Source organism: Xenopus tropicalis, chromosome 6 (genome assembly GCF_000004195.4).
Source record: "Xenopus tropicalis strain Nigerian chromosome 6, UCB_Xtro_10.0, whole genome shotgun sequence".
NCBI lineage: Eukaryota > Metazoa > Chordata > Amphibia > Anura > Pipidae > Xenopus > Xenopus tropicalis.
Genome location: NC_030682.2, coordinates 512,914 through 529,454, shown reverse-complemented (window position 1 = coordinate 529,454; position 16,541 = coordinate 512,914). Strand labels below are relative to the sequence as shown.

Below are 16,541 nucleotides of genomic sequence, written 5' to 3'. Positions count from 1 at the left end.
GGGAGAGCTCCGTTTGTGCAAATAGAACCCAGGGGAGAGCTCCGTTTGTGCAAATAGAATATAGGGGAGAGCTCAGTTGCACTAATGTATTGGACCAATTGGGCCCTTCCCTGGGTGCAGTTTATGGCCTTATAAACCCACTGACCCCCCCCCCCACCAAACCATGTGACTCAGTAAGAGCTCCATCTAGTGGCCAGATACTAACATTCCCGCAGGGTAGTGCCCATGATAGCACCATATTTATCCCACAAAGTGTTGAATGAAACATAATGGTTTCCCGTGGGCAGAAGGGCAATGTGGCCTCTCCGGCTCTCTTACTGTATCTGGGGATTTGCAGCAGTTGCAGTTGGGCAGCTTTTGTTTGACCTCGTTTCATTGTTCCCCCTGGGAATGTTTGTTCCTCACTGTGTCTCTGTTGCAGGTTCTGTGCCAGAATGTGGCCCCCGTTCCACTCCGTCATATTCGTCCCCCTCCTTGGCCTCCTGCGTCCGGCTCTTCCCCTCATCCTGGGACTGTCATTGGGCTGCAGCCTCAGCCTCCTGCATGTGTCCTGGATCCAGGGGGCGGAGTCTGAGGAACAGTGTCGGGGGGCAGCTGGGAGATTCCTGGAACTGCAGCCCAACAATCAGAAGAACCTGAACCCCAAGATTATTCCTTACAGCCGGACTCCCCGTGTCCCTCCAAGCAAAGTACTGAGGTAAGGGCATCCATTGTAAGCAGCAGTCCTGCCCTGCTTTATGGCTGAGATTCTAGCTATCTGTATAACAGAGCATTCTGTCACAGTGGCACAGATCCTATCTGATCCCCCCATTGTAAGCAGCAGTCCTGCCCTGCTTTATGGCTGAGATTCTAGCTATCTGTATAACAGAGCATTCTGTCACAGTGGCACAGATCCTATCTGATCCCCCCCATTGTAAGCAGCAGTCCTGCCCTGCTTTATGGCTGAGATTCTAGCTATCTGTATAACAGAGCATTCTGTCACAGTGGCACAGATCCTATCTGATCCCCCCATTGTAAGCAGCAGTCCTGCCCTGCTTTATGGCTGAGATTCTAGCTATCTGTATAACAGAGCATTCTGTCACAGTGGCACAGATCCTATCTGATCCCCCCCCATTGTAAGCAGCAGTCCTGCCCTGCTTTATGGCTGAGATTCTAGCTATCTGTATAACAGAGCATTCTGTCACAGTGGCACAGATCCTATCTGATCCCCCCCATTGTAAGCAGCAGTCCTGCCCCGCTTTATGGCTGAGATTCTAGCTATCTGTATAACAGAGCATTCTGTCACAGTGGCACAGATCCTATCTGATCCCCCCCCATTGTAAGCAGCAGTCCTGCCCTGCTTTATGGCTGAGATTCTAGCTATCTGTATAACAGAGCATTCTGTCACAGTGGCACAGATCCTATCTGATCCCCCCCCATTGTAAGCAGCAGTCCTGCCCTGCTTTATGGCTGAGATTCTAGCTATCTGTATAACAGAGCATTCTGTCACAGTGGCACAGATCCTATCTGATCCCCCCATTGTAAGCAGCAGTCCTGCCCTGCTTTATGGCTGAGATTCTAGCTATCTGTATAACAGAACATTCTGTCACAGTGGCACAGATCCTATCTGATCCCCCCCCATTGTAAGCAGCAGTCCTGCCCTGCTTTATGGCTGAGATTCTAGCTATCTGTATAACAGAGCATTCTGTCACAGTGGCACAGATCCTATCTGATCCCCCCATTGTAAGCAGCAGTCCTGCCCTGCTTTATGGCTGAGATTCTAGCTATCTGTATAACAGAGCATTCTGTCACAGTGGCACAGATCCTATCTGATCCCTCAGTGTAAGCCACACCCTCGTGCTGAGTGGAGGTGCTGTGAGGGAGCTCCTGTGAGGTGAACTTTCCCCAGGCCCTGTAAGGGTCTGGGGGTCTGTTTGTTTCCCGGTTTGGGGCTTAAAAAGAAAAACAAAAAACTGACTTTCTTTATTGTTGTGGAAAATGAAAAGAAGATTTTCTCTTCGTGTGAGGAATGAAAAGAAAGCTGTTGTTTCTGGAAGGAAAGGCTCAAGCCAGAAAATGGCGGCAGAAAGTGAAGTAAGTAAAGCTAAGCCCAAGAGAAAGAAGGTGGGAGGAAGGGAAGATAGTGGAAGCAGCATGGAGGAGGAGGATATGAATGAATCCTTTTCACAAACAATATCAGAAGATTTGGAAAGAACTCCAGTTTTGTTGCCTGATGAGCCTGACCCACAAACAAGCATGTCCCCCCCCCTGAGTATGCCTCCCATCCCTATGTCTGGCTCTGAAACCCCTCAAAGTGCCACCAATAGTCAGTTGTGTGAGACCCCTGCGCAATTATCCTCCAGTGACCTGTTGGGGGGTGACAGTGTGGAACCTGAGACCCCCGGGAGGAGCGGGGAGTTTGGTGCAAGTAAAGTAATGGCAGCTGGGAGAGCAGAGAGATCCAGCAATGTGCCTGCGGGGCCTGTCTGTGTGGAGCTAAAGCATCGGGAGGCTAGCAGTGCATGCTGGGAGTTGTGTCCTGCGGAGGGCACGCATAATGCTAATGCGGCTGCTGAAAATGCTGCTAATTGCGCCTGTGAGAATCTGGCTATGGCGGTGGCAGAGGGGGCTTTGGATTGTGCAGAGGAGCCTGGAGTGGAGGTGGGGGAAGGGGGCTTTGGGCAGGTGAGCAAGGACTGTGTTACTGCTGGGAATCCAACTGCTACTAAAGCTAAAATGTCTTATTCTGCTGCTGTGGCTGCTACTGGTGGGGCCGCTATTCCTGCTGATCCACTCACTGCTACTGACTCACTTTCTGCTGCTGATAATACTGTTATTTCTACTGATTTAAAGACTGTTTGTGCTGCTGCTAAAGAGACATTTTCAGCCTGTATAGAGACTGTTGCTGCTGTGAGTAAAGAGACTGATACTAATTGTGCTAACGAGGCACTTGCTGCTGGAGAGAATCCTGACCCTATGGTGATTGCTAAAGCTCTAAGGACTGTGAACTTTCTTAAAGACAAAAAGAGAGCTTTGGAGAGGGATATTGAGAGGGGGATTGCTAACATTAAGTTTGCTAAAGGGGAAGCTAGAGCTTTAGGAATAAGAAAGCTTGCTATAATAAATAAAGAGTTGGAGGAGGCTGATGGGGAAATTGAGCAAACTATGCTGTTAATTAAACCCTGGGAAGAGGTGTTTAAAAACAGAACTCGTTTTGATGAAATGCAACAGGCTGGTAAAGGGGGGAAATCATTTGAAGCAATGTATATGGATTTTGTGCTTAGGGGGGAGGAGGAGGGAACAGGGAAAGGGCAATCTGCTGTTATGTCTGTACCTAAACCCTCTGATGTCCCCTCTGATTCTATTTCTACCTCTAACCCCCCTACCTCTAATCCCTCTACCCCTAACCCATCCACTCTTAACCCCTCTACCTCCAACCCCCCTACCTCTAACCCTTCTAACCCCATTGTTTCTGCAAGTTCTGTGGATAATGGGAATAATATGCTGGTAACTCCTGATAATGTTTTGGGTAAAGCAAATGAAGTGGCAAATCCTACTAAGTCAATGGAAATGTCAAATGCAGGGGGAGAGGATCAAGGAAGTAAAGGGTTTTGGGAAAAAAGAAGATTTTTTGCAAGGCAACAAGAGACTCTTTTTGATGGGCCTGTGTTTAAAAGGATAAATGTAGTTAAGATTAAATGGGATGGGGAGAAGGAAAAGATGCCAGGCAGTAGGTATATCTGCAGGAATTTGATAAAGGAGTCAATGGGTTTTACACCTTCTGATGTTAATGCCTTTATAACAGTGTCTGATGTGGAATTTGAAGTAAGTTTTAAATTACCACAAGGTTTGGATAGATTTTGGAGTCTCTATCAGGAGAAGGGAAGATCCCCAGAGTGGGAAGGTTTCAGGGCCATACCTGTTTCAAAGCCAGAAGTTAAGAACGTCACTGTCATTTTTAAAAATGAATCCATTCCCCCAGAAGATGTTTTGGTCTGGCTTAAGCGCCAATGTAAGGTCCTGGCGCCACTGACAAGGTTATATAATGAGGAGGGTTTCTGGATTGTGGGATGGAAAGTACAAGTGAGATTGGATGTATCTAATAATGTTACCAAGCATCTCCCAAACTCTTTCTTTATCGGAAAGGAGAGGGGTGTTTGTTTTTATCCAGGACAACCCAAGCAGTGTTTCAAGTGTGGTTCAAAGCGTCATCTGGCCAATGATTGCACTCTCAAAGTTTGTGCATTATGTGGGGCTCAGGGGCATGTTAGTAAGGAATGCAATAAGGTAAGGTGCAACCTTTGTAATGATTTGGGACATACGCACCGGGAATGCCCAGAAGCCTGGCACAATATTGTAAGGAAATGCCCTAGAATTGAAAAAGAGTTTTTTCAGGCGGATGTACCCAGGGTGGAGGTGGGTGTATGTGAGGAAATCACTAACAGGAAGGAAGGTGGGGAAGTTTTGTCCCAGACTATTGAGAAGGATGGGGGAGAAGGGATAAGAAGGGAAGTGGAGGTTGAGAAAGAAGGATGGGAGGAGGTAGGAAGGAAAACAAGGAAGATGGTAGGCAAGATGGTTTTCCAAACAAATATTGAAACCTCTAATAGGTTTGAACTCCCTGATGGGAAATCTTGGGGGGATATGGCTGAGGAAGAAGAGGAAGAGTTAAGCAGGTTGGAGGATGAAGAGAGGGAGCATGGGAAAGAAACAGGGAAGAAGCAGAAAAAGAAGAAGGGAAAAAGGAAATCCAAGGCTTCTTTGCCTCTTGTGACAGAAGAAATGAATTGTGAAATTGAAGAACAGGTCCCTTCCCATGTAGAAATGGAGATAACTGAGGATCAGGGGAAGAAAAGGAAAGGTCGGATAGAAAGTGATGAGGAAAGGGAATCTATAGATGGGAATGGGTTTTTTGAGAAAGACAGTGGCCCTTCAAGTGGATTAGGGAAGCCTCAGTATAAGAGATTTGGAGAGGGGAAGGAGGGTAGGCTGGCTAAATCTCCAAAATGTCAAAACAAGTGATTCATTTTTGTACTATCAACGTGTGTAGTATAAAGAACCATAAAACAAGGGCTGAAGTTTATGATTTTTTAGGGAAATCTAATTTTGATGTTCTTTTCTTACAAGAAACAAGGTTAACTGATAGGACAGAAATATTTAATGCTAAAAGAGAATGGCAATTTGGACCCTCTTTTTGGTCTATTGCAGAGGAATCTGCAGGGGGGGTGGGAATTCTTTTTAAAGGTCATTTTGATCTTAAAATCAAACGTTTTTTGGAGATCAGAATAGGACGCTGTATACTCCTAGATGTTCATTTTCAGGGTGAGACGTTTAGGCTGATTAATGTTTATGGGCCACATACGATAGCAGAGAGGAAAGAACTGTTAGGCGAAATTAAACCTTTTTTGTGTGTTTCTTGTCCTGTCATTCTGGCTGGGGATTTTAATGAAGTCCTGAAGCCGGGGGACAGGACAGGTAAATATAATAAATATGAAGGGGCCTTTTTGTCTAATATTATCAGGCAGGCGGGGCTGGTGGATGTGGCGACCTGGAATGGGAGGAAGGGTGTCCATACTTATTTTGTGCAAACCGTAGTAGTCGCATAGATTTGGTTTTGTTAAAGAGAGAGATACTTTTTCAGATGTAAAGGAAACATTGGTAGATTTTTCAGACCATTTAATGGTTTCCTTTAATATGGGATGTCAGAGCTCCCGAGAAGGGGTAGAGGGTTGTGGAGACTTGGATTTGAGTCATTGAAGGAAGCTGCAAGGAATGGCTCTTTTAAGAGTTTTTTTGAGGCCCAGTGGTCAAAGCTGGACTTCTTTGATTCAATCCAACAGTGGTGGGAGGGTACGAAAGAAGAAATCCGAACCTTCTTCACAAAACTATCTGTTAAAAGGGAGGGTATAAGATCTAGAACATACCAGTCTCTGAGAAAGAAGTTGGAAACCTTAATTTCGGCCGGGTGGTGGGGGAGAAAATTGCCCAGTTGAAAACTCTGATGAAGCAGCATCAGTACAGTCGCCAGGACTCTATGGTTCTGGAAAGGGATTTTGGGGCAAAAAACTCCCCGGACCCTTTCCAGAACTGTAGAGAGACCTTTAAGAAAAAGCAGGTGACTGGCCTTATTGATTCTGAGGGAAGTTTGCAGAAATCCAGGGAGGGTATCCTCAGAGTTGTAAGGTCGTACTATGCCGGCTTGTTCAGACGTAAGGCTTTGGAGAGGGAAAGGACTGAAAGCTTCTTAAGGGCGACCCCAGGACCTGATACAGCTAATTTGGATTTCTCCACTTTGACAGCAGATATTGGGGAAGAGGAGGTGGAGGGTGCGATTGATAAGTTAAACAACAAGAAAGCTCCTGGGCCTGATGGGCTTACAGCAGAATTCTATAAGACCTTTAAGGAGCTGTTAGTCCCGGTGTTAACAAAGATCTTTAATGGATGTCTGGGGAGTGGGTTGTGTGAGTCAATGAGGTGCTCTGCCCTGATTCTGCTGTCAAAGGGGAAGGATGATGAGAGGATTGAGAATTGGAGGCCGATTGCCCTTCTCAACTCCGATAGAAAGATTCTGGCAAAGATCCTTTTTTCCCGGTTAATTTTATTTTTCAGGCACTTTATTATCGTCCTGTCAGTTCTGCACGGTGAAGGGGCGGAGCATCTTTGGGGCGATCCTTACTATAAGGGAAGCCTTGGAGTCATGCAAAGCTCATGGTTGGGGTAAGTATCTGTTGTCTCTGGATCAGACAAAAGCTTTTGATAATGTTAACCATGATTATCTATGGGCTGTTTTGTCTAAATACGGCATCCCGGGCAGATTCATTAGTTGGATTAAAGTTTTGTATGAAGGGGCAAAAAGCTTCCCATTGATTAACGGTTGGCAAGGTGAAGACTTTGAGGTTGGGGCCGGGGTGCGGCAGGGCTGCCCTCTGAGTCCTCTTCTCTATGTATTCGCTCTGGATCCCTTCCTGAGGATGCTGGAGAGGAAAGGCTTGGAGGGGGTCTGTGTGCCCGGCGGGCAGCCCCTCAGGTTTGTTGCCTATGCGGATGATGTGTCAGTGATCGTTTCTAAGCAGGCGGAGGTTGAAGTGGTCACTGATTGCATCAGAAGTTACTCGGGGGCCTCTGGCTCCTCTGTCAATCGGGAAAAGTCGGAAGCTTTTTGGGTTCTAGAAGGGGAACCAGCTTTTCAGGTTGGTAATTTCCCAGTAGCCCCAGAGCAGGTAAAAATCTTGGGAGTTAAATTCGGGAGGAATGATAATGGTCTGTTAAATTGGGAAGAGAAACTGGATGCTGGTTTGGCAAAAGTTCAGCGCTGGAAATCTTGGAAGCTGACCTATAGAGAAAGGGTTAATTTGATCAAGACTTTTCTGATCCCGTTGTTTCTTTTTGTTGCCTATGTGTTCCCCTGCCAGAATCTCTCTCTGCTCGCTCTACAGTCTGTTCTTTCAGATGCTCTGGGGGAGCAGACTGAACCCAGTAAAAAGAGGGGTCACATTCCTGCAGAGAAAAGAGGGGGGGTTAGGGATGGTTTGTCCAATCGCGTTCTTTGGCACCATTTTCCTGAAATTTAATTTTGGGAATCTGGGCCAAAGGACGTGTTCTCTGTGGGAGAACTGTGTCAGGTCCTGGGTTTCGCCTTTTATCAGAGACTGGATGGAGGGCGGTAGAGTGAAGGGGGTCCGGATTAGGGGGGGGTACTTTCCACAGCATTTAGTTTTAGGCTTAAAGCTGATAAAGAAGTGGAATTTGGACTTTGGGGCAATAGGGAATCTTACCAGGAAGCAGTTATATGAGTCTGTATTGAATTCCTTTTTTATCTCTGCCCCAGTCCTGAAAGACTGTACAACTGAGCAGATGAAAACTTGCTTGAAGTTCCTGAATGGCCATAGGCTCCCCGGCAAGTTCCTGGATAACGCCTGGCTGGCTTTCCAGGGGAAACTCTTCCTTAGGGGCAATCTGAGCTATCTGAGTGTGGTAAACAGGCTCTGCCCCTGGGGGTGCCAAGTGGAAGAGACCACAAATCACTTTTTATTAGAGTGCTCGGTATCTCGGGCTCTGTATAATGAAGTCCTGTCAGTTTTGAAAATTGGAAGGTTCTGTCGGCACACGTATGGGGAAAGGGCGTATGGGCTGGTAAGGGGAAAGCATCCTTTGGATAATGAGACCTTTTTTGTGATTTTCACTGTCATTAGATACTTTTTGTGGATAATGAGGTGCAGTAAATCTTTCGGGGGGGAGGATGGAACTATTGATCCAACAGTTAAAAGAATCTTGAGGGAACTGTATTTCATCCGTCTCAAAGAGATTGGCATTAACAAGGACAATGCTAAACTGTGGAGGGAGGTGGATTTCACATGGGTGCAATCTTCGGATGTTATTTAATTAAAATGTCATTTTGATGTTATGTAATTGAATTTTCTTTTTTGATGTTATGTAATTGAAAGTTTGATTTTCTGTTTTATGTTTTAATTTCTTAATAAAAATCCCTATCTGATCCCCCCATTGTAAGCAGCAGTCCTGCCCTGCTTTATGGCTGAGATTCTAGCTATCTGTATAACAGAGCATTCTGTCACAGTGGCACAGATCCTATCTGATCCCCCCATTGTAAGCAGCAGTCCTGCCCTGCTTTATGGCTGAGATTCTAGCTATCTGTATAACAGAGCATTCTGTCACAGTGGCACAGATCCTATCTGATCCCCCCCCATTGTAAGCAGCAGTCCTGCCCTGCTTTATGGCTGAGATTCTAGCTATCTGTATAACAGAGCATTCTGTCACAGTGGCACAGATCCTATCTGATCCCCCCATTGTAAGCAGCAGTCCTGCCCTGCTTTATGGCTGAGATTCTAGCTATCTGTATAACAGAGCATTCTGTCACAGTGGCACAGATCCTATCTGATCCCCCCATTGTAAGCAGCAGTCCTGCCCTGCTTTATGGCTGAGATTCTAGCTATCTGTATAACAGAGCATTCTGTCACAGTGGCACAGATCCTATCTGATCCCCCCATTGTAAGCAGCAGTCCTGCCCTGCTTTATGGCTGAGATTCTAGCTATCTGTATAACAGAGCATTCTGTCACAGTGGCACAGATCCTATCTGATCCCCCCATTGTAAGCAGCAGTCCTGCCCTGCTTTATGGCTGAGATTCTAGCTATCTGTATAACAGAGCATTCTGTCACAGTGGCACAGATCCTATCTGATCCCCCCATTGTAAGCAGCAGTCCTGCCCTGCTTTATGGCTGAGATTCTAGCTATCTGTATAACAGAGCATTCTGTCACAGTGGCACAGATCCTATCTGATCCCTCAGTGTAAGCCACACTCTCGTGCTGAGTGGAGGTGCTGTGAGGGAGCTCCTGTGAGGTGAACTTTCCCCAGGCCCTGTAAGGGTCTGGGGGGCTGTTTGTTTCCCGGTTTGGGGCTTAAAAAGAAAAACAAAAAAACTGATTTCTTTATTGTTGTGGAAAATGAAAAGAAGATTTTCTCTTCGTGTGAGGAATGAAAAGAAAGCTGTTGTTTCTGGAAGGAAAGGCTCAAGCCAGAAAATGGCGGCAGAAAGTGAAGTAAGTAAAGCTAAGCCCAAGAGAAAGAAGGTGGGAGGAAGGGAAGATAGTGGAAGCAGCATGGAGGAGGAGGATATGAATGAATCCTTTTCACAAACAATATCAGAAGATTTGGAAAGAACTCCAGTTTTGTTGCCTGATGAGCCTGACCCACAAACAAGCATGTCCCCCCCCCCTGAGTATGCCTCCCATCCCTATGTCTGGCTCTGAAACCCCTCAAAGTGCCACCAATAGTCAGTTGTGTGAGACCCCTGCGCAATTATCCTCCAGTGACCTGTTGGGGGGTGACAGTGTGGAACCTGAGACCCCCGGGAGGAGCGGGGAGTTTGGTGCAAGTAAAGTAATGGCAGCTGGGAGAGCAGAGAGATCCAGCAATGTGCCTGCGGGGCCTGTCTGTGTGGAGCTAAAGCATCGGGAGGCTAGCAGTGCATGCTGGGAGTTGTGTCCTGCGGAGGGCACGCATAATGCTAATGCGGCTGCTGAAAATGCTGCTAATTGCGCCTGTGAGAATCTGGCTATGGCGGTGGCAGAGGGGGCTTTGGATTGTGCAGAGGAGCCTGGAGTGGAGGTGGGGGAAGGGGGCTTTGGGCAGGTGAGCAAGGACTGTGTTACTGCTGGGAATCCAACTGCTACTATAGCGAAAGCTAAAATGTCTTATTCTGCTGCTGTGGCTTCTACTGGTGGGGCCGCTATTCCTGCTGATCCACTCACTGCTACTGACTCACTTTCTGCTGCTGATAATACTGTTATTTCTGCTGATTTAAAGACTGTTTGTGCTGCTGCTAAAGAGACATTTTCAGCCTGTATAGAGACTGTTACTGCTGTGAGTAAAGAGACTGATACTAATTGTGCTAACGAGGCACTTGCTGCTGGAGAGAATCCTGACCCTATGGTGATTGCTAAAGCTCTAAGGACTGTGAACTTTCTTAAAGACAAAAAGAGAGCTTTGGAGAGGGATATTGAGAGGGGGATTGCTAACATTAAGTTTGCTAAAGGGGAAGCTAGAGCTTTAGGAATAAGAAAACTTGCTATAATAAATAAAGAGTTGGAGGAGGCTGATGGGGAAATTGAGCAAACTATGCTGTTAATTAAACCCTGGGAAGAGGTGTTTAAAAACAGAACTCGTTTTGATGAAATGCAACAGGCTGGTAAAGGGGGGAAATCATTTGAAGCAATGTATATGGATTTTGTGCTTAGGGGGGAGGAGGAGGGAACAGGGAAAGGGCAATCTGCTGTTATGTCTGTACCTAAACCCTCTGATGTCCCCTCTGATTCTATTTCTACCTCTAACCCCCCTACCTCTAACCCCCCTACCTCTAACCCCCCTACCTCTAACCCCCTACCTCCAACCCTTCTAACCCCATTGTTTCTGCATGTTCTGTGGATAATGGGAATAATATGCTGGTAACTCCTGATAATGTTTTGGGTAAAGCAAATGAAGTGGCAAATCCTACTAAGTCAATGGAAGTGTCAAATGCAGGGGGAGAGGATCAAGGAAGTAAAGGGTTTTGGGAAAAAAGAAGATTTTTTGCAAGGCAACAAGAGACTCTTTTTGATGGGCCTGTGTTTAAAAGGATAAATGTAGTTAAGATTAAATGGGATGGGGAGAAGGAAAAGATGCCAGGCAGTAGGTATATCTGCAAGAATTTGATAAAGGAGTCAATGGGTTTTACACCTTCTGATGTTAATGCCTTTATAACAGTGTCTGATGTGGAATTTGAAGTAAGTTTTAAATTACCACAAGGTTTGGATAGATTTTGGAGTCTCTATCAGGAGAAGGGAAGATCCCCAGAGTGGGAAGGTTTCAGGGCCATACCTGTTTCAAAGCCAGAAGTTAAGAACGTCACTGTCATTTTTAAAAATGAATCAATTCCCCCGGAAGATGTTTTGGTCTGGCTTAAGCGCCAATGTAAGGTCCTGGCGCCACTGACAAGGTTATATAATGAGGAGGGTTTCTGGATTGTGGGATGGAAAGTACAAGTGAGATTGGATGTATCTAATAATGTTACCAAGCATCTCCCAAACTCTTTCTTTATCGGAAAGGAGAGGGGTGTCTGTTTTTATCCAGGACAACCCAAGCAGTGTTTCAAGTGTGGCTCAAAGCGTCATCTGGCCAATGATTGCACTCTCAAAGTTTGTGCATTATGTGGGGCTCAGGGGCATGTTAGTAAGGAATGCAATAAGGTAAGGTGCAACCTTTGTAATGATTTGGGACATACGCACCGGGAATGCCCAGAAGCCTGGCACAATATTGTAAGGAAATGCCCTAGAATTGAAAAAGAGTTTTTTCAGGAGGATGTACCCAGGGTGGAGGTGGGTGTATGTGAGGAAATCACTAACAGGAAGGAAGGTGGGGAAGTTTTGTCCCAGACTATTGAGAAGGATGGGGGAGAAGGGATAAGAAGGGAAGTGGAGGTTGAGAAAGAAGGATGGGAGGAGGTAGGAAAGAAAACAAGGAAGAGGGTAGGCAAGATGGTTTTCCAAACAAATATTGAAACCTCTAATAGGTTTGAACTCCCTGATGGGAAATCTTGGGGGGATATGGCTGAGGAAGAAGAGGAAGAGTTAAGCAGGTTGCAGGATGAAGAGAGGGAGCATGGGAAAGAAACAGGGAAGAAGCAGAAAAAGAAGAAGGGAAAAAGGAAATCCAAGGCTTCTTTGCCTCTTGTGACAGAAGAAATGAATTGTGAAATTGAAGAACAGGTCCCTTCCCATGTAGAAATGGAGATAACTGAGGATCAGGGGAAGAAAAGGAAAGGTCGGACAGAAAGTGATGAGGAAAGGGAATCTATAGATGGAAATGAGTTTTTTGAGAAAGACGGTGGCCCTTCAAGTGGATTAGGGAAGCCTCAGTATAAGAGATTTGGAGAGGGGAAGGAGGGTAGGCTGGCTAAATCTCCAAAATGTCAAAACAAGTGATTCATTTTTGTACTATCAACGTGTGTAGTATAAAGAACCATAAAACAAGGGCTGAAGTTTATGATTTTTTAGGGAAATCTAATTTGATGTTCTTTTCTTACAAGAAACAAGGTTAACTGATGGGACAGAAATGTTTAATGCTAAAAGAGAATGGCAATTTGGACCCTCTTTTTGGTCTATTGCAGAGGAATCTGCAGGGGGGTGGGAATTCTTTTTAAAGGTCATTTTGATCTTAAAATCAAACGTTTTTTGGAGATCAGAATAGGACGCTGTATACTCCTAGATGTTCATTTTCAGGGTGAGACGTTTAGGCTGATTAATGTTTATGGGCCACATACGATAGCAGAGAGGAAAGAACTGTTAGGCGAAATTAAACCTTTTTTGTGTGTTTCTTGTCCTGTCATTCTGGCTGGGGATTTTAATGAAGTCCTGAAGCCAGGGGACAGGACAGGTAAATATAATAAATATGAAGGGGCCTTTTTGTCTAATATTATCAGGCAGGCGGGGCTGGTGGATGTGGCGACCTGGAATGGGAGGAAGGGTGTCCATACTTATTTTTGTGCAAACCGTAGTAGTCGCATAGATTTGGTTTTTGTTAAAGAGAGAGATACTTTTTCAGATGTAAAGGAAACATTGGTAGATTTTTCAGACCATTTAATGGTTTCCTTTAAATATGGGATGTCAGAGCTCCCGAGAAGGGGTAGAGGGTTGTGGAGACTTGGATTTGAGTCATTGAAGGAAGCTGCAAGGAATGGCTCTTTTAGGAGTTTTTTTGAGGCCCAGTGGTCGAAGCTGGACTTCTTTGATTCAATCCAACAGTGGTGGGAGGGTACAAAAGAAGAAATCCGAACCTTCTTCACAAAACTATCTGTTAAAAGGGAGGGTATAAGATCTAGAACATACCAGTCTCTGAGAAAGAAGTTGGAAACCTTAATTTCGGCCGGGGGTGGTGGGGGAGAAAATTGCCCAGTTGAAAACTCTGATGAAGCAGCATCAGTACAGTCGCCAGGACTCTATGGTTCTGGAAAGGGATTTTGGGGCAAAAAACTCCCCGGACCCTTTCCAGAACTGTAGAGAGACCTTTAAGAAAAAGCAGGTGACTGGCCTTATTGATTCTGAGGGAAGTTTGCAGAAATCCAGGGAGGGTATCCTCAGAGTTGTAAGGTCGTACTATGCCGGCTTGTTCAGACGTAAGGCTTTGGAGAGGGAAAGGACTGAAAGCTTCTTAAGGGCGACCCCAGGACCTGATACAGCTAATTTGGATTTCTCTACTTTGACAGCAGATATTGGGGAAGAGGAGGTGGAGGGTGCGATTGATAAGTTAAACAACAAGAAAGCTCCTGGGCCTGATGGGCTTACAGCAGAATTCTATAAGACCTTTAAGGAGCTGTTAGTCCCGGTGTTAACAAAGATCTTTAATGGATGTCTGGGGAGTGGGTTGTGTGAGTCAATGAGGTGCTCTGCCCTGATTCTGCTGTCAAAGGGGAAGGATGATGAGAGGATTGAGAACTGGAGGCCGATTGCCCTTCTCAACTCCGATAGAAAGATTCTGGCAAAGATCCTTTTTTCCCGGTTAATTTTATTTTCAGGCACTTTATTATCGTCCTGTCAGTTCTGCACGGTGAAGGGGCGGAGCATCTTTGGGGCGATCCTTACTATAAGGGAAGCCTTGGAGTCATGCAAAGCTCATGGTTGGGGTAAGTATCTGTTGTCTCTGGATCAGACAAAAGCTTTTGATAATGTTAACCATGATTATCTATGGGCTGTTTTGTCTAAATACGGCATCCCGGGCAGATTCATTAGTTGGATTAAAGTTTTGTATGAAGGGGCAAAAAAGCTTCCCATTGATTAACGGTTGGCAAGGTGAAGACTTTGAGGTTGGGGCCGGGGTGCGGCAGGGCTGCCCTCTGAGTCCTCTTCTCTATGTATTCGCTCTGGATCCCTTCCTGAGGATGCTGGAGAGGAAAGGCTTGGAGGGGGTCTGTGTGCCCGGCGGGCAGCCCCTCAGGTTTGTTGCCTATGCGGATGATGTGTCAGTGATCGTTTCTAAGCAGGCGGAGGTTGAAGTGGTCACTGATTGCATCAGAAGTTACTCGGGGGCCTCTGGCTCCTCTGTCAATCGGGAAAAGTCGGAAGCTTTTTGGGTTCTAGAAGGGGAACCAGCTTTTCAGGTTGGTAATTTCCCAGTAGCCCCAGAGCAGGTAAAAATCTTGGGAGTTAAATTCGGGAGGAATGATAATGGTCTGTTAAATTGGGAAGAGAAACTGGATGCTGGTTTGGCAAAAGTTCAGCGCTGGAAATCTTGGAAGCTGACCTATAGAGAAAGGGTTAATTTGATCAAGACTTTTCTGATCCCGTTGTTTCTTTTTGTTGCCTATGTGTTTCCCCTGCCAGAATCTCTCTCTGCTCGGCTCTACAGTCTGTTCTTTCAGATGCTCTGGGGAGCAGACTGAACCCAGTAAAAAGAGGGGTCACATTCCTGCAGAGAAAAGAGGGGGGGTTAGGGATGGTTTGTCCAATCGCGTTCTTTGGCACCATTTTCCTGAAATTTAATTTTGGGAATCTGGGCCAAAGGACGTGTTCTCTGTGGGAGAACTGTGTCAGGTCCTGGGTTTCGCCTTTTATCAGAGACTGGATGGAGGGCGGTAGAGTGAAGGGGGTCCGGATTAGGGGGGGGTACTTTCCACAGCATTTAGTTTTAGGCTTAAAGCTGATAAAGAAGTGGAATTTGGACTTTGGGGCAATAGGGAATCTTACCAGGAAGCAGTTATATGAGTCTGTATTGAATTCCTTTTTTATCTCTGCCCCAGTCCTGAAAGACTGTACAACTGAGCAGATGAAAACTTGCTTGAAGTTCCTGAATGGCCATAGGCTCCCCGGCAAGTTCCTGGATAACGCCTGGCTGGCTTTCCAGGGGAAACTCTTCCTTAGGGGCAATCTGAGCTATCTGAGTGTGGTAAACAGGCTCTGCCCCTGGGGGTGCCAAGTGGAAGAGACCACAAATCACTTTTTATTAGAGTGCTCGGTATCTCGGGCTCTGTATAATGAAGTCCTGTCAGTTTTGAAAAATTGGAAGGTTCTGTCGGCACACGTATGGGGAAAGGGCGTATGGGCTGGTAAGGGGAAAGCATCCTTTGGATAATGAGACCTTTTTTGTGATTTTCACTGTCATTAGATACTTTTTGTGGATAATGAGGTGCAGTAAATCTTTCGGGGGGGAGGATGGAACTATTGATCCAACAGTTAAAAGAATCTTGAGGGAACTGTATTTCATCCGTCTCAAAGAGATTGGCATTAACAAGGACAATGCTAAACTGTGGAGGGAGGTGGATTTCACATGGGTGCAATCTTCGGATGTTATTTAATTAAAATGTCATTTTGATGTTATGTAATTGAATTTTCTTTTTTGATGTTATGTAATTGAAGTTTGATTTTCTGTTTTATGTTTTAATTTCTTAATAAAAATCCCTATCTGATCCCCCCATTGTAAGCAGCAGTCCTGCCCTGCTTTATGGCTGAGATTCTAGCTATCTGTATAACAGAGCATTCTGTCACAGTGGCACAGATCCTATCTGATCCCCCCCCATTGTAAGCAGCAGTCCTGCCCTGCTTTATGGCTGAGATTCTAGCTATCTGTATAACAGAGCATTCTGTCACAGTGGCACAGATCCTATCTGATCCCCCCCATTGTAAGCAGCAGTCCTGCCCTGCTTTATGGCTGAGATTCTAGCTATCTGTATAACAGAGCATTCTGTCACAGTGGCACAGATCCTATCTGATCCCCCCATTGTAAGCAGCAGTCCTGCCCTGCTTTATGGCTGAGATTCTAGCTATCTGTATAACAGAGCATTCTTCACAGTGGCACAGATCCTATCTGATCCCCCCATTGTAAGCAGCAGTCCTGCCCTGCTTTATGCTGAGATTCTAGCTATCTGTATAACAGAGCATTCTGTCACAGTGGCACAGATCCTATCTGATCCCCCCATTGTAAGCAGCAGTCCTGCCCTGCTTTATGGCTGAGATTCTAGCTATCTGTATAACAGAGCATTCTGTCACAGTGGCACAGATCCTATCTGATCCCCCATT

At 45.7% G+C, this 16,541-nt stretch overlaps 1 protein-coding gene across 1 annotated transcript in view; it reads left to right on the top strand.

The window, feature by feature from the left end:
- chpf2 (chondroitin polymerizing factor 2) overlaps positions 1-16,541 on the top strand; it is a gene marked incomplete in the record, with an annotated part of 63,769 nt that overhangs the window by 12,817 nt on the left and 34,411 nt on the right. The window contains 1 exon segment of the mRNA NM_001142158.1: positions 422-697. Coding sequence (NP_001135630.1) covers positions 435-697 — 263 coding nt within the window.